The 27,005-nt window shown below is 34.7% G+C and overlaps 1 protein-coding gene and 1 long non-coding RNA gene across 9 annotated transcripts in view; both read left to right on the top strand.

The window, feature by feature from the left end:
- The window catches only part of MON2 (MON2 regulator of endosome-to-Golgi trafficking), a 110,861-nt gene that overhangs the window by 18,147 nt on the left and 65,709 nt on the right, over positions 1 to 27,005 (top strand). For 4 of the 8 annotated variants that reach the window (XM_086400227.1, XM_086400226.1, XM_086400225.1 and 1 more), the window contains 6 exons: positions 6,963 to 7,090; positions 8,254 to 8,385; positions 9,329 to 9,458; positions 11,306 to 11,403; positions 12,669 to 12,794; positions 19,456 to 19,650. In XM_086400227.1, coding sequence (XP_086256353.1) covers positions 6,963 to 7,090; positions 8,254 to 8,385; positions 9,329 to 9,458; positions 11,306 to 11,403; positions 12,669 to 12,794; positions 19,456 to 19,650 — 809 coding nt within the window. Of the gene's footprint in view, positions 1 to 3,643; positions 3,725 to 6,962; positions 7,091 to 8,253; positions 8,386 to 9,328; positions 9,459 to 11,305; positions 11,404 to 12,668; positions 12,795 to 19,455; positions 19,651 to 27,005 lie in introns of all 8 variants that reach the window. The other 4 variants (XM_086400232.1, XM_086400231.1, XM_086400229.1 and 1 more) reach the window with 2 other exon arrangements.
- LOC147371943 (uncharacterized) lies at positions 8,476 to 8,706 on the top strand. The gene is made up of 2 exons (XR_015163860.1): positions 8,476 to 8,568; positions 8,633 to 8,706. It is a non-coding gene; the product is annotated as an uncharacterized LOC147371943 (long non-coding RNA).

The raw sequence follows: 27,005 nt of genomic DNA, 5'->3' as shown, positions 1-27,005 counted from the left end.
CCATAGTATCCAGAACCATGTACTCGAGGAGTTATATTAGCATTTAAACTTTTTCCTAGTGTTTTAGCCAAGTATTTACAGCAGTTGATTGATCAGTAAAAATTTATGATTTTAGACCACTGTCATCTTGAAAAATCATGGGCTCCAAAGAAAAAGGGAGAGTTTAAATTAGTCAGTGTGTCATTTCTCAATTCAGGGTATAGTTAATATTGAGAAAATTTTTTTGGTAACTTTTTATTTCCTGAGAAGTGTTTACTTCTCTAAAGACTATAGGTTACCACTTTTGTGCTGTAATGGATGTTAAAGATAGCAAACAACTGAAGAGTCTCAAATCATATGGGAATTATTTGGAAAATAAGAAAGGTTGCTATAAAAATTAGAACCCTTAGTTAGGTTAGGGTTAGTTAGGGTCGCTTAGTTAGTTAGGCCCTTAGTTAATTAGGGTCGCTTGTCAGAGGAAACAGTACTTAGCATAGATTTTAACCAACTTGAGTTTTCTTAGATTTATTTTCCAAGGGAAGGTTATTTACATTGTAGAATAAATCTTTGCTTTACATCTCCACTTCTTTTAAGCATCCTCCTTTAATGTTTATTTTTCTTTGTTTTCACTGCTGTCATGAATGCTGACATAAGTGGAATGCTATGCCAGGTAATGTCAGCATCAATGCACATATACAGATCATTATCTCAACATTGCCTTTTTCTTTAAAACTGCAAGTGAGAGATAGCAACATGAAGTTTTTCATTTACAAGGCCAAATGCCTTAATCTTACATTTGACTATCATATATTATAAGTTGTTTTTATTATCCTAGCCTACAATAAATATACTTGAACTTGACTGAAAAGATTTGTGTTACACAGAAATTATATAAACAGAGAATCTGCTATTTGAATAAATATAGGAAATAAGGAAATCAATGAAGCTGTGTAATCTTTCAAAATTGTATATTTAAGCCCTGACTCAAAACTGTAACAATTACAACCACCTAACACCGCTTTCAACTACTGTCAGTATATATAGAACATTTTTACATAATCATTATGTATGATTTGTGTTCTTCTGTCCTCACAGTTTCCCTCATTCTTTTCATATCTATATAGTCTTATTGCTAAAAATTCTCTAATTTCAGTAGCAATGAATAAATATACTTTGGAATTTTTTTCTGACATTAAAGTGTTATTTGCTGATTTTATTCAGTATATTCTGTTTTATCAGTCTATATATCTGTGATTTTTTACAAACATCCATAGAATATCCCATATAACATTCTTAATAAATAATTATGTAAGAATCATTGGTGGAGATACAAAGATGGGTAATATAATTCACCTACAATCTGTGTGTTAATGCAAGAACTATATTTGAAAAGTGTGTTTGTACCATTCATTGTATTTAGCTTACCTGCTCCTTCATTTACTTTTTGGAGCTCTTTGTCAGAAATTTTCCCTTTCTGAAGACATACTTCTTGAGGTCAGGATCAATATCTTATTCTTCCTTACATTGCTGCTAGATAGCGCATTACATGGGGAATAGTAGTGAAGTGAAGTCCCTCAGTTGTGTCCGACTCTTTGCGACCCCATGGATTGTAGCCCACCAGGCTTCTCCATCCATGGAATTTTCCAGGCATGAGTACTGGAGTGGGTTGCCAAGCCCTCCTTAAATGTAGGCTAATAAATGAGTCACTCCAAAATGCAAGGAAGACTCCTTGAGTGTTGCCACTAGTATATTTTCGACCTCTCTTTAGTTTTGTGTGTTATGATTGAGTACATAAATTTTGTCATATTTAGATCATGTCAGCCTGTTAACAGTAATGAAAGAGACAGATTCTAAACAGAAAATTCTGAGGCTTATATGGTAAATGTCAGGTGGAAGTATAGATGGGCCTGTTATAAGAATATCAGGAAGACTCCTAATCCAACCCAAGACTATGAAGCTGAGCCTTCATGCTCGAAAAGGAGTTAGCCAGGCAAATAAGGTGTAGGAGTAATAAGTAAGGGAACTTACTTAAATGCATGAGTATAAAACAGTTTGGTCTATTGGGTACCTGTCCAACTACTGCCATTGTGTGACTTCCTGGGTAGCTTGATGGAAAGAGTGTGAATTAGGGAGGTGACACTTTCATATAAGTATTTTTATACTCTGTACATTACTCTGACAGCAGTGTGAAAGGCATATTTCAGTGCATCATCAGTACAGAAGGGGTCTGTTGGTAGACTGCTACTGTAACCCAGGATAGAAGATACGGGGGACTGTACTTTATTGCTTGCTAACAAATTGACCTAATGGATCGGAGTGCTTTCTCTGCCACATAATGTGTTTTTCTTTATTCTTTTCCCCCCTTTTTTAAAAAACAAATTTTAACTTTTATCCTGCCTTTATTATATCATACTTTTTTGATACCATATTTTCTAATTTTTAAAATTGTTCCAAAATATTTCAGCAAGTGATTGTAATTTAGGTATGTTTCAGTATTTAGAATTATTTCTTTAAGATACATTTCTAGGAATGAAATTATTAAAGGATATGAACCTGTTCTTGAAATTTTTTATCACTGCTTTCTAAAAAGATAAAAGTTTATGCTTTTACCAACTATACGTGACTGTATTTTTATAGCATCCTTGTAAGATTACTATTTTAAAAAATCTTTTCAGTCCTTGAACAAGCAAATGACTTCTCATTTTAATTGACATTTCTTTTTAATGTTGAACATTTTTCTCTGAATATATTAAATTATTTTTTCATTTTAGGTTTTTTTGGAGTTTTTGTGTTTTCTTTATCAAATATTTGAGCTATTTATATAGCAAAATATTAACTTCTCATGTTTATATCATATTATCTGCATCATTTACTTCTTAATTTTTTATCTGTGCTGCTAAGTCACTTCAGTCGTGTCCGACTCTGTGTGACCCCATAGACGGCAGCCCACCAGGCTCCCGTGGCCCTGGGATTCTCCAGGCAAGAACACTGGAGTGGGTTGCCATTTCCTTCTCCAATGCACGAAAGTGAAAAGTGAAAGTGAAGTCGCTCAGTTGTGTCCGACTCTTAGTGACCTCGTGGACTGAAGCCTGCCAGGCTCCTCCGTCCATGGGATTTTCCAGGCAAAAGAGTACTGGAGTGAGGTGCCATTGCCTTCTCCGTAATTTTTTATCTAGATGCTTTTTATTTGTATGTAATCTAACTTTTTTGATTTGTTGCTCTATACTTAAGTAGTCTTTCTCCTTCCATGTAGTTGATAGTCGCTTTTGCTTTCTTCTCGTTTTTCTATGGTTTGATGTTTAGACGAGGACCTAGGTGTTTTTTCTTTTGCTGAATTACTGACTGTAGCAACATCATTTGTTGAATAATTCTTCCTTTACCTGTAATGTACTTTTACGATGACACTGTTCATAATTTTATTTGTCCTCATATTGAATCATTTAAAATATTTTCAGATATTTTGAACCATTAAACTTTTTTAAGTTTTTCCCATAACTAGATTTTAAAGGTTTTGAGGATATCAGTCATGTCTCCATCACATTTTATTTCTTTCACAAGAGCTATAGTTTGTCATTTAATGACTGGTAAAATTTTAAAAACCTTTTATTAACCCCTGTTAGTGTGATTCATAGTGGGGTACCCTAGTTTAATTCTTTTTTTCCAGGATAAAACCTGCAATTTTGCAGTGAAACTGCTCAGAGCAAGGAAACCCCTAGGATATGGGGACCTGCTGGATCTCTTTCAGGTGTGTGAAAGTGCATCATTTGATCTCACAGTTATACAATTTGGAAATAAACACAGAGTTTCAGTCTATTAAAGGAGTTGTGCTTCTGAAGGGACTTATGTAGAAACTAAACTTTTTCTTTTTTTCCTTCTCTCCACCCACTCCTCCTCACCCCGCCCCCCCCTCTGCCCCCACCACAGGTTTTGATTAAAAAGCATTGACCTTTTCCTCTTTTTTCCCCTAGATTTTTTTTAAAATGGTTAAAGCAACATACATGTTGCTTTATATTTTTGCACAGCCTTTTCCTCAGTGTGATCTCTAAACTCTAAACCTATAAGAAGGTTTTTATGTGAAGTCACCCTTAAGATGCATGTAATTAAAATTACTGTTTATAAAGAGAAAGCAGCAATTGCCCAGTTAGAAGAGTAGGATTAATTTCTGATTTTTAGGATCATTATGACATTTAGAAGAAGAGAAAAATAATTAGCAACTTTTAAAAAATGATCTTTATCTTCATTGTGATCTAGATCTGGTAGATACGTTTGTTTTTCACATTATGCTTCAAAAAACAGAATAGATCAATAGGTTTTCTTTTTTGATTGTTGATCATCTATTTTGGATAATATAGAAATTTCCTTTGATCATTATATTCTCACATAAACTGGGAGGAAAAAAAGTAGGAAGGATGGATACCTTTGAGTTACATTAAAATACAGTTAATTATTTTTATTACTACATTAATTTTAACTCAGCTTGATAGAGCTGAATAGCTGTTACTGAATGTATAATTCACCTTATTTTATTCATTCTAAGATAAGACAGTTTTTTCACATGTTAATATTCCCCAAATTAGCATGCATTTTACAGCTGATGGTTTCTTAGAATCACTGTGGGCCAGATACTTTTGTAGTTGTCTTTTTCAGTGAACTTGTTCATAGTTGTTCATACTATCACATCAGTTGAGTTGCATGCATTGTTGATATCATGTAAGTTTTGTTATTTGAAATGTTACCTTTCTTGTGCAGAAACTTCTGTTAACATCTTATGGTAAGATCAAAAAACACTGGCATCAAAGCATGCAGAATGGGTGTCATTAGCTTAGAAGAGTATCTCAGAGACAGTAGTGAAGTGCTCTCAAGCAGTGAGGCATTGCAAACAATCCAGTTAAAAAATGGACAGAAGTTCTAAATAGACATTTTTTCCAAAGAATACATACAGATGGCCAACAGGTACATGAAAAGATGCTCAACATCATTAATCATTAGTGCTATGCAAATCAAAGGCAAACAAGGGTATCACCTTAAACCTGTTAGAAGGAAGGACTGTTACCAAAAAGATAAGAAATAACAATGGCCTTCTTGACCTAAAGGATGAAATTATGAGGAAAAATTGTAAATTATTAGAAAGTATTGTATCATTGTTTAATTAGCATAGGTAATTGGCCCTGATTTTCTTTCTGGTGATATATTTGTGTCTTAAAATAATTGTCATCAGAGATTCTGTAGAAGTACACTGTGTTTCCTTCTGTGGAGACAAATTCCCTTTCCTTCATTCTTCTGATGACTTTAGGCAGACAGCTTTGAAATGTTTCATTGGTTTCTTTTAGACACTTTTAACTCTTAATTTCCATTTGCATCATATGCTGTTTGCCTTAAAGAGTGGCAGCATAATGCTGTGGAAAGAGTAGTGAACCTGGGATTAGAAGACATATTTTTGGATTCTGGTTTTGCCACCTACTTATTGTGTCATGGGGTTCAGATCATGCCCTATAAACTCTGCATGAGTATTATGATACTCAAATGAGAAACACATGTTACTGTCATAAAAATTTTAAATGCAGCTTATTAATATTGAAAACTTATATTTGTCTGAACAAGATTTAATAATTTGAAACGTTCTGCAGAGTTGGGGTGGCATCAGACTTCAGTGATTTTGGCAGAATTGAATATAGCAGGATATTTACTGCTTCAGAATAGTATTTTTTGAGCTTTATTGTCATCTTTTAATCACTCATAAAAATGTTTTGTGACATTGTTATGGAAATTTTATGTCTCTCGTTTTGAAGCAGAACCTTGATGCAAAAGAAAGCAAGGAAATAACGCAAAGGAGCTGTTTTTTGGAAACACTGTTCATTGCCAGTCATATTTGCCATCTCTTAGCTGTGATTTATGCTGGCATACTGAAGGATTTTACAGAGCATGCTGTAGGGAATAATAGTCTTTATTTGCCATACCATAAAGAAGCTTTGGGAGAAGAAAGAAGGGATTTTAAGTGATAAAATTAATGTTAACACTAGCTTTACACTTTTAAAGGTGACTCTGGGTGACTTTTCCACAATTTCTTTTGAAAAACATGTTAAAAGTCAAGATTTGTGTGACTTTATTACAGGTTTTAACCTATTAAAATAATTGATGTATGCAATACATTTGAAAACAAATACTTAACCTATAAGTTTAATGCTCTTGTGACTTGGAATTTTATGTTATTTATTCAAATTCCCTGAGGATGACGAACGTGAAATGTGTCGTATTCATCTTTGTGTAGCTACCCACTAAGTGTGTGTGTACTGATTTAACTTCATTTTGTAAGTTTAAATTATGTATAATTCAGTTTGTGCATTTTCTAATCTTTTACATTTTTGTTGCTATTTGAAAACTTCTGAAATAACTGGCTTGGTAGAAGGAGTTATTTTAAGATTTGGAATTATAGCATGTTCATCCAATTAATTTAAAGCTATACTTCAGTATTAAGAGTAGTAATGTTATTGTTTTTAATGGGTTTACTTCTTGAAGAAGAAATTAGAGCCAGTGAATTAAAGGCATGTAATAAAATTCTAGGGAGTTCTGAATATTCATTCAGAAATGTGGTAGGGTTGATGTCTATACTATTTTTAATTACTTTTCTGTTCTAGAATATGAGTTCTTATTCCTATTTTCCCTTCTACACTATTGAAGAAATAGTCTTACTCAGAGGCAAGAGAGAACTTCTGAGAAGTTGCCCTTAAAGAGTTTATAGAAGACGGAGGAGAACCAAAGGACAGAGTGTCAGGAGAAAGGCATGGGAAAACTGTACTTAAGGAAGGTAGTTTAGGTATAGAGTCTGAAGTATTTTAACTCTTACTGCTTGATTTTTATTTTCATATTTATTTTATATTAAGTGATTTTTATTAAGATTGTCATTACTGGTTGTAATTATGTGAAAAATGTTCTTATTTATGAATTATGTTTAAATTTTTATTTTATATGTGTTCTAAATAAAGCATTGAAGGAAAACAGCTCAGAGGTTGTTCAACCTTTTCTAATGGGTTGTGGAACCAAGGAACCAAAGATCACTCAACTATGTTTGGCTGCCATTCAGAGACTCATGTCCCATGAAGTGGTATCTGAGGTAATGTGAAGATTTTATCTGAATTGTGCACCTACAATCAGATCAGGAGTTTTCTCAAGGAGAGAATAAAACATGCCTGGTATTTAATATAAATCAGTACTTGAAGGACATGGCTTCATTTTCAAAGGTTGCCAAATTGTCTCATCATTAAACACTCAGTATAGATGGGCTAAATTTTGTCAAATCTTTTGGAATCTTAAGAAGTCATGTGTGCTCAGTTGCTTAGTTGTATCTGACTCTTCATGGCCCCATGGACTGTAGCCCACCAGGCTTCTCTGCCCATGGAATTTTCCAGGCAAGAATACTTGAGTGGGTTGCCGCTTTCTACTCTAGGGGATATTCCCAAACCCTCATCTGTTGTGTCTCCTGCATTGGCAGGAGGATTCTTTACCACTAGTGCCACCATAGTTCATTAATATAGATAATTTTGAGAACCAAGCAAATTTTCAATATCAGTGATGAAGAATATCATTCATGAATTACTTTTTTAAAGGTAGGAGAGAAAATCATGACTTTATTTCCTAGATTGTCTGAAGTGTTGCTCGTTAAGGGTATTCATATCTAACCTCATGATGGTAAAAACAGGAAAAACATTGTATTAGTATGAATCTGCATCCTGCTTGTCTGCTTAACTTTGTACTTCGTAGGGTACTTTTTAATAGAAATGGTAAATTCTTTTGCCTTTGGTATAACATTCTAAACAGTATCAGATTTAATTGAGTTTGTAAATGTGTTGTTAATTTGAGTTGTATTTTTTCTATAACTCGTTTTCCCTCTTGTCAATGAAATAATACAGTAACAGACTCATAATTTGTATATGTTTATATTCATAAGTGTCCAAATGAAATATACCCCTATTATTTTAGAAATGAGCCTTGATTTTGGCAAGGTATTTCAGAACTGCATGTTGCTGTTTGCCTATATTCAAATGGTACATTTTAAATCTTAAAGCATTTTTTTTGAGAAGAAAATTAATTGGTTGCAGTTCTTGAATTAGTTGAGAGATGTGTATTTGGATCTATAGATTTAGAAACATAGGTTTTTGTTAATGTGATCAAGAAATTCTCTCCAGGTAAGATTATATTTGCATACTTTTTCTTGCTTAGGGACCCAACATACCTATATTTTATTTGTTGACAATAATTAAAATACTTGTTTTACAGACTGCAGCTGGAAATATAATTAACATGCTTTGGCAGCTAATGGAAAATAGTCTTGAAGAACTTAAGCTGCTTCAAACAGTTCTTGTTCTTTTAACAACCAATACAGTAGTTCATGATGAGGCACTCTCTAAGGTAGGAACCTGTTTGTCCAAGTTCATTAAGGGCTTTGGGACAGTATTTGGATAAGCTGACCGAAAGAGGAAAGCCTAGTGCTGTTTGAACTAAAAGCAACTTTCCTGTAGCTATTGTGATAATGCACATTGCATGTTAAAAGCCTTCAGTGCCTTATTTTCCACAGATTAGAGATGATATCAGGTTAGGGTGATTAAACAGACTCCCTTGGATATAGCTGACAGCCTTGGTTTAGAGATGATATCAGGTTAGGGTGATTAAACAGACTCCCTTGGATATAGCTGACAGCCTTGGTTATGAATACAGTACGGAAAAAGAAAAGTAGCAGAAGAAAAGGAATAGAGAAAGAAGAAAAGAAAACAGTATTTGTTTCCAGGTATCAATGTTGTCCACAATTATCTTGAGTGTTCCTGACAGCTCTCTCTTCCCCTCTTTCAAAATAATTTCACATGTAAAATGTATGTAAGCCAGATAACTTAAGTCTGCCCCTGAAGCAGCTGGAGAAGTGTCATTTTGGCATTAATACTAGATAAGGCTGCATGTATGAAAGCTCTTTCTCATTCCTACTCTCTTTGAAACATATAACAACTGTTATATTATGTTTCATCTTTAAACTTTTTTTTAAATTGTGAAATATTTCCAAAGAACAGAAAGTACAGAGAGTAATGTAAAAATAGCCTCAGTTAATAGTTTATTATTTAGGGTAAAAGGTGCATTTCACATTACCTTTGCTAATCTTATGTGTCTTTATATTCACTGAGAGTTTGAATTGTTTAAAAATACTGAAGTTTTTGTAGCTTTATTGTATAAAAGAGTGGGACTTTTATACTTTTAGCGAAGGTGATTGAAACAGCAAAACATAAATTATTTGCGGTTACATCAGATAAAGATAATAACCATATTCATCAACTTATTTCATGCTAAATGAATCTTGTTTTTTTAGGCAATTGTTCTTTGTTTTCGATTACACTTCACAAAAGATAATATTACAAATAATACAGCTGCTGCTACAGTGCGACAAGTTGTTACTGTTGTTTTTGAGAGGATGGTTGCTGAAGATGAAAGACACAGAGGTAAAGTGATGAAAGTTGTTTCCTTTTGCCTGTGGGTGACTCTCATGTCCATGATTATTCATTTAATGATTGTCTGCCATTCCCCTATGAACTTAGGCTACCTAATAATTAGAATACTTTAGAAAGTGTATTAACGTCTTTATTACTGATAATGGCAAACCAAAAGGTAAATCTCTCACAATTTTGTCACCCTAAGAAGTGGACCCTGTTTTCTGTATTTATTTCTAATATATTCAAAGTTTTATGTTGAAGATGGTAATAGCACATTTTATACAAGGTGTTGCATCGTAAGTATTTTTAGCCAAACAGTACATATGATTATTTTGTGTTACATTTTAATTTTTGTAATTGAAATCTTAATTGGTTGCATTATATTTTGTGGCTATTCTATAATTTAATGAACTACTTATGTTCTGTAGTTCAGTATTGTTCTGAGTGTCTTCCTACATATATATTTCCATTTGAATTATTTTTTTAAAGTAAATTTTCAAAAGTGAGTTTCCCTCATGTGAATTTTTGTCTTTGCCTATTAATATGTATTAATCAAGAATATTTATTAGTGTAAAGCCTACTCTTCATATTTTCATCAAATCCTTTTATTTGTAATTTTTAACATTTTCATAATTTGAAACATTTCCTAAAAACTTAGAAACATATCGTGTCACAGAGCTTATAGATACTGTTTCTGTTATAATTTTTATAATTTGATAAATTTTAAGTTTTTTTATTTGTTATCCTTATTAGATGAAAAGTAAAACTTTTCCACGTGATAAGTTGAAAAAATCATGAGGTGCTATCATCAAGAACAGCCTCTCTGTTTTATGGAGTCAAGAAACGGAAGATTAAACTTTTTTTTAAGTTTTTTTCACCCCTAAACTCTTGATATTATACAGTCTTTCATATCATTTGGTGTTATTTTGGTAATATTGGTATAAAAAAAATAGCAATACTAGTAAATAATAATAGTTCTGCCTACTCTAATAATTATTTCACTTTATCTGAATTTAACCATTGGTCAAATTTTTCACATTCTGTTTCAGGCATTTTTCATCTATTTGTTTATTAAGATATTCCCACTAACTTTTGTCTCACTTTTCCAAGGGGAAATGCAGGTGGAATTCTAACAGTTTGAAATATAAAGGAATTAAACGTAGAGGATAAAACAGAGCAGTTCTCCAGTTTGAATGTCTTATATACCATAATCTCAATATAATTTCTGAATTGATAGTTTGGCTGTGTGTCTAATATCACACTTAATACTTTCTAATAAGGTAGAAAATATTTAGAACCTCTTCCTTTTCAAGTAGTCATTAGTCAGGATTTATTCGAAACAGTTTGCCATGACTTACAGGAAATAGTATCTTGTTAATATGCAAAGAAATTGAGAAGCCCCATTCTAGGTGACTCTTGGCTAGTCAATACCTGTCACTGACATAGTACTTAATGGCAGGTCAAGCAGTTAATTCTCTTGAAGATGTGAGATTATAGAGAAATTAACTGTGGTAAATATTTATATGTTTGATATTTAAAGATACATTCAAATATGACATGGGTTTCAAATCCATGAAATAAAATGACTAGAGAAAGGGGTACTAGGAAAATCATATGTATTGACAAAGATAATAAGCTTATTAAAATGAACATGAGATAGTGAAGAGTTTTTTTTTTATGATATGATGTATAAAAATGTAATTCCCAATTTTTCTTTCCATTTTGGAGGCATGGTTGTGAACTTAAAGTTTATAATTCTGTAAATACATACTTATTTTCAATATACCTTTTAGGCAGTATATATGATTTGTTAAAAGCACCAAGAACTCCTAAAACCCTTCTTATTTTGATTGCAGATATTACAGACCAACCAGTACTAGTCCAAGGAAATAGTAACAGAAGATCTGTCAGTACCCTCAAACCTTGTGCTAAAGATGCATATATGCTTTTCCAGGTATTTCCATTGATAAGAATAATTTTTATAATATAGTTTTGTGTGAATTTTTGATTTTGGAATTTTGTATCTGATTTAATTTTTAAGTGTTTTTTTTTTCATTGTCGTTTTAAAGTGTCAAAAAGTAGTATAGATTTAAAAAGAAAAAAGTAGTACAAGTTTCCTCCACTATCTGATAGTAGCACATTTCTGTGAAACTTCAAAATGCCTTAAGTGAAAAAGCAATTACCTTAGGACACAATTACCTAACGAATGCACAAAATAAATCAAGATAAGCACAGACACACACACAGCTCAGAGCTTTGGCAGCTTGATGCTGAGATGCTGAGTATAGTTCCTGGAGAAAGAACTTGAAGGTACCACTCTTGCTACTGAGGGGGTGGGGTGTGCAGCCTCTGTTATGGGCTGCTTGCAAAACAAATGCGGAACATGGTTTTCATTTTTGTCTTTTTTTTCTTTTTTTAAAGAAAATTGAAAATCTTCAGATTTTCTTCTGCTTAAAGAAAGTCTGATTTCTTCTGGTTAAAGAAAATAGATGTTAATCTAGGTCTTTTGTAAAAACTAAGTGGTGAAGAACTTTTGGAAAGCATGTGTTATCTGTCTAAAACATTAAACAGCATCTATACCTAATTAGCCGGAGAAGGCGATGGCACCCCACTCCAGTACTCTTGCCTGGAAAATCCCAGGGACAGAGGAGCCTGGTGGGCTTCTGTCTATGGGGACGCACAGAGTCGGACACGACTGATGCGATTTAGCAGCAGCAGCAGCATACCTAATTAGCATGATAAAATGCTATGTTTCACTTTAAGGAAATAAAATGAGTGAAATCCTGAACTAGTTATATTAGGAATGACTAGTCATATAAAATACTTCCTTTAATAGGAAAATTAAAATATTTACTTAAATTCTGCTCTATTTTTACATTACTTGTCATGAATAAAATGAGATTAACCTGCGCTAAAAATTTTACTAATTTTGATTAGAGAGTCTTTAAAGCAATGTTAGAATAACATTTTGTCTCTACTCTGTATATTAAGGTTACTTACATAATCAACTATACAATTAATTAAAATTTGAATTATCAATACTTAATTTATAAGGAATAAAACCTGATAAGAGATATTTGAAATAATTTTTTATGAGCTATGAATTTTGAAAAGGACATTGCATTATTTTTTGCATTATATTTTATATAAAATATAAAATAAATAATATAAAATAAATATTTTATTTATTTTTTATTTATTGTTTGATTTATTTTCCAGGACCTTTGTCAGTTGGTTAATGCTGATGCCCCTTACTGGCTAGTAGGTATGACAGAAATGACCCGAACATTTGGCCTTGAATTACTTGAATCAGTCCTGAATGATTTTCCACAAGTCTTTTTACAGGTAAGCCATTTGTGGTATCTTGCAACAAAATTAATCTTTCATTTTTTTCAGAGATAGTTTTAAAGAAAGCAAGATGTATTTTTCCCCCACATTAAAAGATGCAAAAAATTATAGCTTCAGACCTTAGACATAATAATCTACTGTTATTTTAACTTTTGTTGTGCGCAAGCATTTTGAAATTTTAATGTTAGAAAGAAACCCTAGAGTCTTGTCTGGTCAAGCATTTCCCAATCTAAGGGTGTATGAAGGAGCTCTTTTTATAATGTTTATAATTATATATTATATATAGAGGCCTGGCGTGCTGCTATTCATGGGGTTGCAAGGAGTCGGACACAACTGAGCAACTGATCTGATCTGATACATATTATAATGTTTGTGATGTGAACTCTTTTTTATAATATTTAAAAGCCTTAAAAATTGTTGCTAATTTTTGTATGCAGCTGTGTGCTTTTACGTAATTTAAATGGAAAAAAAGTCATCAATGCTTATTTAATAAATTTAATGTGCTGTGCAGAATATTTCAAAACAGTTGATAGGGAAAAAAGTGAGAAAGAATTCAAACTTCTCATTTTACTTGTAAGAAGCTAAAGTCTAAAAGTAATTCAGTGATTTACATGGGTTTTTTAGTTATTTGCAGATCTTGAACTAAAATTGAGAACTTTTAACTGTACTCTAGCTCCTTTCCCTAATATGTGGCCCCTCCCTAGGTCAGCTATTTGATCTTTGCTCTTACCTAACAACACAAGTGAATCAAGTGCCACAAAAGTAGAAGACTCTTTAGCCCAGGAGTCGGTATTGAAATCTTTACTACATGGCTTATAGTTTTTGTCCATATTAGATAAGTCTTCAGTGCTTTCAGTGGTATTGAACAATATTAACTGAGGATTCCCTTTCTTGTATTAGCATAGGAGAAGTTAAGGTATAACTTGATTCATAATCTTGTATAAACTGATAGTTGTAACAGCTACCACTTTTGACTGCCTACTCCGTGCTAAACTTTGCCAAATTCCTTACATATCATACTCTCTTTAATCTTCACAAATACCTGAAGTACCAATTATTCCTATTTTACCCAGGAGGAAGCTAAGACTTTGAGGGTTAAATAATTTGTCTAAGGGTTCATCATTTGTGAGTGTCCTCATCCTTTAGCCTCACTGTCATTTTTGTTCCTAAATGACCCAAGTGGACTCCTGCTTCAAGGCCTTTGTACTTACTGCTGCCGGGGCCTGGAATACTTTTCTCCCATATAGATTGTTCTCTTATACTTTTGAGGACTTTACTCAATGGTCAACATATCAGACAAACCTTCCCCACCACTCTGTAAAATGGCAGCTTCTTTTCCTGGCAGCACTCTTGTCTTTCTGACTCCTTGTCATTTTTCTTATTACTTCCTGACATATGTGTTTGTACATGAGTTGATCTATTTTTTCCCCTCATAAAAAAGTAAGTTCTATGAGGCAGGGACTTAGTTCAGTGTTGTACAAGTACCTATAATAGTGCCTGGCATATGGCAGGTATTTGACATATATTTGAATAAATGAGTGAATGAACTGGTAAATGAATTTGAATTAGAAATTTCTGTAGTTTGTATTACATTTTCTAATTTTGTAGGGAAAGGTTTGAAAAAATAGTTTCAGATTTATTGTGCCCAAAATAAATCTATTCTACTTTATTCTTCTTGCTATAATCCAGAGGAGAAAAAAGAATTACCTTGTGTAAGATCCTAAAATTTACTCCTACAGATCCCTTAAAAAACTAGGAATAAAACGACCATGTGACCTAACAATCCCATTACTGAGCATATGCCCTGAGAAAACCATAATTGAAAAAAACACATGTACCCCCATGTTCACTGCAACACTGTTTACAATAGCTAAGACATGAAAGAAACCTAGATGGAATCTGGGAAGATGGTACTGATGAACCTATTTGCAGGGCAGCAGTGGAAACGCAGAGATAGAGAAAAGACTTGGTGGACAAAGTGGGGGAAAGAGAGGGTGGAACGAATTGAAAGAGTAGCGTGGAAACATATGCAATACCATATGTAAAATAGATACCCAGTGGGAATTTGTATGAAGCAAGAAGCTCAAATCCAGTGCTCTCTGACAACCTAGAGGAGTGGGATGAGGTGGGAAAGGTGGGAGGGAGGTTCAAGAGGGAGAGGGCATATGTATACCTATGGCTGACTCATGTTGATATATGGCAGAAACCAACACAATATTGTAAAGTAATTATCTTCCAATTAAAAATAAATTTAAAAATTGCTCCTACGAAATTTTCTTCAAGAGATAAATATTTGTTTTCATTCACTCATTATTCACTCATCCAATCAGAATTTACCAATACCTTACAATCTGCTGGTGAATGTGTTCAGTGCAAAGGGTTCAGTATTTAAGATAGATAAAATTCTTGGCCTTATCGTGCTTATCAGTCTAATTAGAAGCAAAACATTACTGAATGATAAACTGTGATGAGTGCAATGAGGGAAAAGTATAAAAAGTGCTATAAAAGTGAGTAACATAGGTACCAAACCTAGTGGGGAGTTGGTGATGAATGAAGGCTGTGAAGCTTTTACCTGAAATATGAAGAGTATTTAGTTGAGAGAAATAGGTAGTATTGGAAAAGAATGTTCTAGAGCAGTGACTCTAAGAAAGGATCGGCCTTCTCTTTTAGAAAATAAGCTCTGCAAGAGCAGGGACAAAATTGAGCTTAACCCTGAATTTCACAGTGACCACAGGACTGGAAAAGGTCAGTTTTCATTCCAATACCAAACAAGGGCAGTGCCAAAGAATGTTCAAAGTACCACACAGTTGTCCTCATTTCACATGCCAGCAAGGTCATGCTCAAAATCCTCCAAGCTAGGCTTCAACAGTACATGAACTGAGAACTTCCAGATGTACAAGCTGGATTTAGAAAAGGCACAGGAATCAGAGATCCAGTTGCCAATATCTGTTGGGTCATAGAAAAAGCAAGAAAATTCCAGAACAATATCTACTTCTGCTTCATTGTCAGTGCGGAAGCCTTTGACTGAGTGGGTCACAACAAACTGTGGAAAATCCCGTGGTTTTTCCAGTAGTCATATATGAATGTGAAAGCTGGACTATAAAAAAGGTTGAGCACTGAAGAATTGTTGTTTTTGAACTGTGGTGTTGGAGAAGACTCTTGAGAGTCCCTTGGACTGCAAGGAGATCCAACCAGTCAATCCTAAAGGAAATCAACTCCGAATATTCATTGAAAGGACTGATGCTGAAGCTTCAATACTTTGGCCACCTGATGTGAAGAGCCGACTCTTTGGAAAAGACTCTGATGCTGGGAAGGATAGAAGGCAGTAGGAGAAGGGGACGACAGAAGATGAGATGACTGTGGCATCATCGACTCAATGGACATGAGTTTGAGCAAGTCCGGGAGATGGTAACGGACAGGGAAGCCTGGTGTGTGTCCATGGGGTCGCAAAAGTTGGACATGACTGAGCAACTGAACAAGAATATCACAATTCCTGACATACATAATACAGTTGGCAAGTAAATGCTGAATAAAGCACTGAAATGTGAGGAAATAGGCAGTCTTTTACCTTCTTCAAAATGAACTTAGTGAATTATAGATATATTTTATTAATCAAAGATGACTTCCAACTTTATGGCTTGAGCCATAGGGAATATTCTATGAGGAGAACATTTGCTAGAAAGGGTAGTATGTTCAGTTTTGAACTTACTCCTTTGGAAATACCCAAGTGTACACAGAATAGTAGTTTGATTTATATATCTTGAGCTTGAAAGTAAGGTTTTGGGCTGAAGTTACAAATTTAAACTTCACTGGCACATATGTGAGTGAGTGAGGTCACCTGTTGTGATGACGTGGTAGCAAGGACCTGATATTCTGGAGCTCTGAGGGACCTCGTTGTTAAACGGTGGGCACGAGAGGATGAGCACACAGGAGAGACTCAGCACGGAGGCCAGAAATGTGGGAATGCATTTGAGCATTGCTTTTAGGAATCAGTTATGTCAGGGGCTTCAGTGAAATTTGGTAAGACTGCTAGGGCAGTATTTGCTTTGGCCACAGATAAATACATCATGATGTATATAACAAGAATAGTTTAAAGGGAGATGGAATATAGATTGGTGGGGGTTGTTTAGGAAACATAGCTGTAGTTAGTTGAATGTGAGGGGAAAAAGTTAATATAAAACTTTTAGGAATTGTCTGAAATATTTATGAGTTAACTAGTACATAGAACTGGACATGGAACAACAGACTGGTTCCAAAGAGGAAAAGGAGTACGTCAAGGCTGAATATTGTCACCCTGCTTATTTAACTTCTATGCAGAGTACATCATGAGAAACGCTGGGCTGGAAGAAGCACAAGCTGGAATCAAGATTGCCAGGAGAAATATCAGTCACCTCAGATATGCAGATGACACCACCTTTATGGCAGAAAGTGAAGAACTAAAGAGCCTCTTGAGATGAAAGTGAAAGAGGAGAGTGAAAAAGTTGGCTTAAAGCTCAACATTCAGAAAACTAAGAACATGGCATCTGGTCCCATCACTTCATGGGAAATAGATGGGAAACAGTGGAAACAGTTTCAGACTTTATTTTTTGGGGCTCCAAAATCACTGCAGATGGTGATCGCAGCCATGAAATTAAAAGACACTCCTTGGAAGGAAAGTTATGACCAACCTAGATAGCATATTCAAAAGCAGAGACATTACTTTGCCAACAAAGGTCCATCTAGTCAAGGCTATGGTTTTTCCATTGGTCATGTATGGATGTGAGAGTTGGACTACAAAGAAAACTGAGTGCTGAAGAATTGATGCTTTTGAACTGTGGTGTTGGAGAAGACTCTTGAGAGTCCCTTGGACTGCAAGGAGATCCAACCAGTCCATTCTAAAGGAGATCAGCCCTGGGTGTTCATTGGAAGGAATGATGCTAAGGCTGAAACTCCAATACTTTGGCCACCTCATGCCAAGAGTTGACTCATTGGAAAAGACTCTGATGCTGGGAGGGATTGGGGGCAGGAAGAGAAGGGGACGACAGAGGATGAGATGGCTGGATGGCATCACCGACTCGATGGACATGAGTTTGAGTGAACTCCGGGAGTTGGTAATCGACAGGGAGGCCTGGTATGCTACTATTCATGGGGTCGCAAAGAGTTGGACATGACTGAGCGACTGAACTGAAGACTATTTAGCAAAGTATGAAAACGGACTTAACTATGCTTTTCATTTTGTCAGTCAATGAAACTACTATAGATGTGAATGTAGAATTTCAAATCACATAACTTAAGAAAAAATTTATTTTTAAAATTTATTTTTGTGGGGGCTATACTGGGTCTTCGTTGCTGTGTGTGGGCCTTCTCCAACTGCGGTGAGCGTGGGCTACTCTAGTGGCAATGCACGAGCTTCTCACTGCAGTCATTCTCTTGTTGTGCTGCACAGGCTTTAGGGCATGCAGCCTCAGTAGTTGTGGCACACAGGCTTTGTTGTTCCATGGCATGTGGGATCTTCCTGGACCGGGGACTGAACTCGTATTTCCTGCATAGTGGGCGGATTCCTTGCCACTGAGCCACCAGGAACACCCTCCATAAGATCCCATTTTTAGGGGGGAAGAATTAAAATTACATTAAAATGAATTTAAAATCTAGAAAGATATATATTTGGAGTCAACAGTGACTCACTAACTTATCTCTGGGAGATACTAAGCAAAACTTTTATTTTTATCTTTTTACTTCTCTGTGTTTTCTTTCCTTTTTTCTGCTTAGTGAACCTGTATTTTTTCTTGAATTAATCTGATTTTTTAAAAGATACATTTTACAAATTAAAAAAAACTACTCTGTGCCTTATCTTTCCTTTTCTGTAAGATTAAAGGATTGGATTGGTTGATTTTTATTTTTGTATCTTTGTTCTCGGCCTCAGTGAAACTGGGTTGCTTAAAACAACAGAATAATTTTTATATTTGAGGTTAAACATTGACTGTAGACTGGACCTTTTTTTGTCAGTATAACAAGACTATTTTTGGCTAATATATTGAGCAAATTAACAAGTTAAGGGAGGTTTTCTGCGTAATATGCCATAATTATAAATAATATTTAAGAATTCTCTGTAAGATTCTCAGACTTTAAAATAATTATGCTTGTTTGTCATTGTGTTTGTTATCAACTCATTGTGTTCTATTCAAGTGATCTAACTAGAACAAAATATTAATTAATAAATCTGCTTGTGAATAGAATTATCTTCACAAAATAAAGTCTGAATTATGTAATTTATTTACTTTATTATTCAAATTTTCTCCTCTCCGCTTTATCTGTTTGAATTTGTAAAATCTATTTTCTTTTGTTTTTCATGTTTTTAATTGCTGGAATTTCTAATGTCCTACTAAAATTAAATTCCTAGTAATAAACATCATTTTAATTCCACAGTTATTAAATGTTCTTTTTTTAAATTTCAATTCTTTTTAAAACTTCTTGAAATATTATCATTTGATCTTATATTCTCAAAGAGGAATCCTAATTTCAGAATTGTGTGTAAACTTTAAAATGAGCTATATAAACTTATAATTTTATTCACACTGATTATTGAAGCTTGTTATTAACTGTGAGACTTTTATAAGCATTAAGTACAAAGTAAATCAATTCTTTTTTTTCTTTCTTTTTTTTTAATCTTTGCAAATAGCATCAGGAATTTAGTTTCCTCCTCAAAGAAAGAGTATGTCCTCTTGTGATAAAGCTCTTTTCTCCAAATATAAAATTCAGACAAGGTTCCAGCACTTCATCTTCTCCAGCACCAGTTGAAAAACCATATTTTCCTATCTGCATGCGTTTGCTGAGAGTAGTATCTGTTCTGATTAAGCAGTTTTACAGTCTCTTGGTAAGTGTTAATTTTCATGTGTTTATATAATTGCATGAAGCCTTTTCTGCAAAGATGATCTTATTATAGTGTATTTAGCTACTTCAGTTAAGCAAACTTCTTTTTTTTTTTTTTTTTTGAGTACTTATAGGTAATCTCCAAGGTATTTGAAAGTTCATTCTTTCTTAAGTCTCTCTTATGTTTATGTGGTATTTTATACTCCATAACCCTATTGCATTTTATACCTCATTATTTTCTTAGTTCTTGTTTTTTCTTCTCTCCAAGGCTGCCACTGCCAATTTTTTTTTAATACCACCATACATATGACCTGTTATAAAATTTGGTGAATTGTAGCATTAGAAATTAATTTTTATCTTCAGTCCAATATTATATCTATTTTACATACATTTTTGGATGCAAGATATATTGTGATATTCTTGATCATAATTCCATGTAATGATTGACTCTTAAATATTGAAATAATATTTTTCAGAGAAAATGGTATATTCTCTGAATATATAATTTAAAGAATTATAAACTGCTGAATTTGACTTAAAAATTTTATATTAAGTCAAATTCAGCAGTTTATAATTCTTTAAATTTATATCCTTAATTTTAATTAACAAAAGTAATTGGTTATTGATCATCTACTGTGAAAAGTCAGTATGCTAAATGTTAGCGATAACCAAAGTCATAAACTATTAGATAGTATAAGTAGTTTATACTAAATTCTATGGAAACTTTAAGAAAATTTGTTTTCTATATTGCACACTTATCATGGATTTTCTTTTCATTGTCCAAATCCATTTATGTAAAATGCATTTTGAAATAATCTTTATAAGCACTGTAGTTATAATAATTTTTGGCCACATGAGATCTGTCTGTAAGGTATTTAATATATTGCTTGGAAATGCTGTAGGAAATTAAGTCATCTCAGAATGTGTTGCTATTTAGGCAACTATAAACTATCGGGGTTTGGTGCCAAGGGTTTAAGAGTCTTTTGGTGTACTCATCATTGTTGGCTTGGACTATTTTGTTCTAACTTTAAAAAATTAAAATCATTGTTCCCCACAAATGTAAGTATTTGATATAATTTCCAATAATTATACTTAATTGATAAACCAAGACTTTGTTGTCTAATTATATACAGTTAAAATGGAGGGAGATTCTCTGAGTCTTTATACTGATTGGTGGTGGTGGTTTAGTCGCTAAGTTGTGTCTGATTCTTGCGACCCCACGGACTATAGCCCACTGGGCTCCTCTGTCCATGGGATTCTCCAGGCAAGAATACTGGTGTGGGTTGCCATTTCCTTCTCCATGGGATCTTCCCAACCCAGGAATCGAACTCTGGTCTCCTGCATTGCAGGCAGATTCTTTCCCTACTGAGCTAGGAGGGAGCCTTACTTTTAGAAGTTTGGAAAGGTCCGTCAGCATTTGCTGAAAGTTAAAGAAAGATAGTTTCTCTAAAGATGGAAAGCTTATATTTGTTAGTTGTTGTATTTTCTATATTGTATTTATTTACAGTTTGTCTCAGTCCACAAATAAAACTTAAGAAAAATGTAAATCAGAGTGACAAGTGATAGAATAGGAAGCTCTAGGCACTCTCCCTTACAGAGACACCAACTTTAAAATACACAGAACAGATTGCCTTTGTGTGAACTTCAGAAACTAGCTTAGAAATTATAGCGCCCCAGTCAGGTTTAGGGCCAAAATAAGTTCATTAGAGTGGGTAAGAAAGCCCACTGCACTTACCTGCCACACCCCATCCCACCCTGGCATAGCATGGTATGATCAAGAGAAAATTCCTAACTTATGGATTTTCCTTCATGTAAAAAAGGGTGAAATGTGCAACCAATATCCTGACTTTTGGGGTACTGCTCAAGGAACTGATTTTTGTCTTACCTGACTCTTAGACACTGACAAGAAAGGCCACAACATATTTGGCTGCCAGGGATCTGCTGAGAACAAAGTCAAACCCTGTGGCTTGCAGTACCAGGGAGATTATAGTATAACACAGACACCAGTTCAGTTCAGTTCAGTCACTGAGTCGTGTCTGACTCTTTGCAATCCCATGGACTGCAGCACATGAGGCTTCCCTGTCCATCACCAACTTCCGGAGCTTGCTCAAACTCATGTCCATCGAGTTGGTGATGCCATCCAACCATCTCATCGTCTGTCGTCCCCTTCTCCTGCCTTCAGTCTTGCCCAATATCAGGGTCTTTTTCCAGTGAATCACTTCTTCTCATCATGTGGCCAAAGTATTGGAGATTACACGCAAACCCAGAGAATACACTTTGACAAAAAGCTAGAGGGGACCCCAAAATCTCTAGCTGGGCTGATTGATAAAGATCTTTTCCTGTACAGAAACAATACATAAAGAGTTGGCTATTTTTTCAAATGCCCAAATTTGAACAGAAAATAAGAATATATACAAATAAATGGGAAAACATGGCCCAAAGGAGGAAGATAAATGTATAGAAATTGTCCTTCAAGAAATGGCGATCAGAACTTCCCTGGTGGTCCAGTGGTTAAGAATCTGACTGCCAGTGCAGGGGACCATGGTTTGATCCCTGATCTGGGAAGATTCCACATGCTGGGGTCAACTAAATCTGTGCACTGCAACTTTTAAAGCCTACATGCCCTAGAGCCAGTTTTCCACAACAAGAGAAACTGCCTCAATGAGAAGCCTGTGCACCACAACTAGAGAGTAGCCCCTGCTCACTGCAACAAGAGAAAGCCTGCTTACTGCAGCAAAACCCAGCACAGCCAAAGTAAATAAGAAATGGAGATCAGTGAGTTGCCCAACAGAGAATTCAAAATAACTATCATGAAGATGCTTTAATAGCTGAAAGAGAACATGGAAAACTAGTCAGAAAAATGGTATATGAACAAAATGTCAGCAAAGAGAGAAACTAAAAAAGAACCAGATTCTGAATTTGAAAAATACAGTAACTCAATGGGAAAAAACTCACTAGAGAAGATAGCAGACTGGATCAAGTAGAGAAAGAATGAGCAAAGCTGAAGACAGGTTATTTGAAATTATCAAGTCAGAGGAGCCAAAGAAAAAAAAATGAGCAGACCCTATGGGACACCATCAAGTAGACCAATATATGCACATCTAAGAAAAATACACCGTGTTTTACTTTCACACTCAAAATACCTCTATAACCAAATGTGTGAATATTTTCCCACACTGACCATTCTATGACAGCCAAGTGTCCTACATTTCAGTTGGATTCTGACATCTACGAGAGTTAACAAAGGCCTCACGGGTGGTGCCTGTGGTAAAGAACCTGCCTGTCAGTGAGGGAGATGTAAGAAACATGAGTTCGATCCTTGGGTCTGGAAGATCCCCTGGAGGAGGAAATGGCAACCCGCTCCAGTATTCTTACCTGAAGAATCTCATGGACAGAGGAGCCTGGGAGGCCACAGTCCGTAGGGTCACAAAGTCAGACACGACTGAAGCGACTTAGCATGTACCATGCATTAAGGTATCAGTCCCATGAGGCTGTCCCGTGTTAGATGCCATTCCCAAGTAGTGGATCTCCAGGTTACCAACTAGTTCTGTGTAACTTGGCTACAAATTGGAGGTTCCCATGACCCCCTTTTGGGGTTTGATAAGTTGATAAAGTGACTCACAGAACCCAGGGAAACATTTTACTACTGCTGATGTATTACAAAGGACATTTTAAAATGCCAGTGAACAGGCAGGTGAAAACATACATACGGTGATGTCTCCATATTTGGGGGATTTTTATGGAGGTTTTATCATGTAGGCATGGTTGATTATTAACTCAATTTCCATCCATCTCCCCACTCCAGAGAATGGCGAGTGGGGATGAAAGTACCAAGCTTTCTAATCATGGCTTAGTCTCTCTGGTAACCAAACTCTATCCCAGAGTTCACTGAGAGTTGCCTCATTAGAACAAAAGATAATCCTGTCACCCAGGAAATTCTGAGGGATTTAGAAGTTCTGTGTCAGGAACTTGGATCAGAGATCAGTTGTTAGAACAAAAAATGGTCCTAGCCACCCATATTTACAAGGGTTTTAGGAGCCCTCCTAAAATCAGGGGTGGAGACCAACATATATGTTTAATGCATTATGGGAGTTTTAGATGAGAGAAAGGGGCAAAGAGCCTATTTGAACTAATGGCGGAAACTGCAAATTTGAAAAAGGAACATACAAATTCATGAAGCTCAAAAAATTCCCACTGGGAGGATTAATTCAAGAAACAAACTGAGACACATTATAATCAAGCTGTCAGAAGTCACAGACAAAACATTTAAAGCAGAAAGCGAAAAGTGACTGTTCATGTGCAAGGAAGCTTTCATAAGATTTTCGGCAGACTTCTCAGCAGAAACCTTGCCAGCCAGAAGAGGATGGGATGATATATTCACAGTACTGAAAGAAAAACTGTCAGTCAAGAATACTGTATCCAGAAAAACTTTCCTTCAAAATTGAAGGAGAAATGAAGTCTTTCCCTGATGAACAAATGTACAGAGTTTATTATCTGTGACTATACCAAATATATGTCACTTCACTATTGATTCCCTAAATATTATCAGAGTTGTCTTAGGAGGCCTTCTCTCTCTTCCCTCTCTAAAATGCAGGTTTTAACTAAGATAAGGCTTTAGGAAGAGAAGACATTTTCCCCTTTCCTTTTCATATCCACTAGTCAGTAATGAAGAACCCACTCTCTTTCCTGTTCTCCACAATAAGGCAGCATTCTTACATCTTCACCATGACAAATGCTGAATTCACATTTTATTTCTGTTTCCAAGTCAGGAATTACCAGCTTAATTATATTTTGTTTTTATGAAACTTGATGCTGAATTTTATCCCTTCAAAATTTATATTTTGAAGCCCCATTGTGATCATATTTGGAGATGTGACCTTTGGGAGATAATTAGGTTTAGATGAGGTCATGAAGGTAGGATTCCCATGATAGAATTAGTGAGCTTATACAAAGTGTTACTGGAGAGCATTCTCTCTCTGCTATGTGAAGACACAGTAGTAAGGCAGCCATCTGCAAGCGAGGAAGAGAGCTCTCATCAAAACTTGACCATGCTGACACCCTGATCTCAGACTTCCAGCCTCTAGAACCATGAGAAATAAATTTCTCTTGTCTAAACCACCCAGGTATTTTGTTACGGCAGCTTGAGCAGACTAAGATACTTGGTTTCTGTCCACCAGTTCTGTTATCTAGCAGTTCATCCAGTGACTTTTTCAGAGCTACAGAAATCTTATTTTTAGTAATTTCCATTTTGGATGAAATTTATGTTATTGAATGAATAATATTCTGGGTATTACAAAGTACTTTACATTTATTCATTTGGAGTTTACTACAACTCTATACAGCAGACATTTGTATTTCTATTTTACAGATGAAAAAACGAGGCTCAGGATATTTATGTAGTTAGCCTGAGATCATACAGTTCATAAGCTGCAGAGCTAGGATGTTAAGTAATCCTTTTATATCCCCGAAACCCAAGCTCTTAGCCTCACTGCATTTTATACTTCTCTGTTCTCTTAGTTCTCATGTCTTCCTCTTTCCAAGGCCAAGTTTCCTGTACTACTCCTCTACCATTCTCTGTATTTTGACCTTAGTCTCCTTGACTTAGGGAGCAGAATAAGGAGAGAGAACCGCACAGCCAGCTACAGTAAAGATCAAATATTGCTGCTTGAATGAAGAGAAAAGCATACTTTGTCTTTCACTCATCAATTGGGAGTGATCACCAACTGATAAAACGTCCCTTCACAACAAGGCAGCTCTTGGACTGTGTTGCAAAGATGAATTCTTCACACAGGACATTAATTCCTCAGTGTTAAAATTTGTTAGGTTGAGAGTTTGCTCAGTGGTGTGCAGCAGTTCAGATGTTATAGTTTCTCCAAGGTCAAAAGTTAGAAGTGTGATAGTTGTGGGGTAAGATATGTGACTTATGTGGAATTCTTCTTTGTTATTTCTCTTGTGTTGTCCTTATTTAAACTTGGAAATGATACATCTCCTAAAAGGCCTACCCTCCAGTAGTAATTTTATACTTTTCAGTTGTAGGACACCTTTATACTAAAAATATTGAGGTGCTTTCATTTATGTGGATTATTTCTAATATTAGTTAACGTATTAAAAATTGCCTGAGTGATACTAAAACCCATTTCATGTTAACATAAAAATTTATTTTTGCAAAACATACATATATTTTCCAAAGAACAAAAAGGATTGTTTTATATTCTTTTTGTAAATCTCTTTAATGTCTGTCTTAATAGAGATAGCTGAATTCTCCTACATTTTTCTGTTTTCATTATTTTGTAGTATGTTGTTTTGGTCAAAGCATATAAAGAAAATCTGTCCTCAGAATGGTATATAGTTGGAAAAGGCAGAATTTTTTTAATGACATTTTCAGATAATAGTATATTATTGTATATCAATAGTATATCAATAGTATATTGATATTGTACCAAACTGAACCAGTGACACTTTCTGAAAGGTGAAAAATATGAAACTGTATTACATTTTTATACCCTGTTATTTTAAAATTCATTGATTCATCTGGTGCTTCATTCAGTTGTATCCTTTACTGATGAGTCATTTATTATGATTGAGCAGATGTTCCAAATGTTAACACTCTGTACAGTACCCAAAATCACACATGTTAATATCAATGTTAATATCAGCAACCATTTATCAGAAAAGTCTTCCATTATTAAAAAGCTGCCCAGGTCATAGGAGCAGATACAAGTCTTCTAAAATTCTAATTTTTGTTTGAAAGCTTGAATCTTATCATTTACAATAAATACTGTCAGTTGTTTCCCCAAAAGTGACAAGCTTATTTTGTTAAATTTTGAGAAAATGTCTACAGTGTACATAAGTCTAAATAGTCATAATTTGCCATATATTCTTTTAGTTAAAATGGTCTCTATAGGAGAAAAAAAGCGACTAGGTCAGTTTGCAGCTGTACTTTTCCTTCAGACAGTCACTTTACTTTGATACACAGCAAAAGTACTTCATGTGTACTTGCTGTGACAAATACACAGAAAATTATAAATACATGCATGTGTGGATCAGAGTTAATAAAATCAATAATTGATTTAATTATTAAAAAATCAATGGCTTAATAATTATCAATAACAAGTATTTTGTTACTTTATTTTTGTTCATTGTACTTGTGGTCCTTAAGTAAAATAGACCCTTTTAATTTTATTAAGTGTATGTAATGGTGAAGAATACAATGACTCTAGTATAGTTCGGTGCTACTGCCTTGAATCTTGCTAAAGCACCCATCATTGTTTTGAATCATCAGTATAGGTGTCAATACATTAAAAATGGCAAGTAATATATTAGTGTTATTATGAAAATAGTGTGATTTACAGATGACCT

Source organism: Bos grunniens, chromosome 5, assembly GCF_055505025.1.
Source record: "Bos grunniens cultivar Pamir isolate PY7600 chromosome 5, Bosgru_T2T1.0, whole genome shotgun sequence".
NCBI classification, from domain to species: Eukaryota; Metazoa; Chordata; class Mammalia; order Artiodactyla; family Bovidae; genus Bos; species Bos grunniens.
The sequence above is the reverse complement of the archived record's forward strand: the minus strand, read 5'-3'. Positions and strand labels throughout refer to the sequence as shown.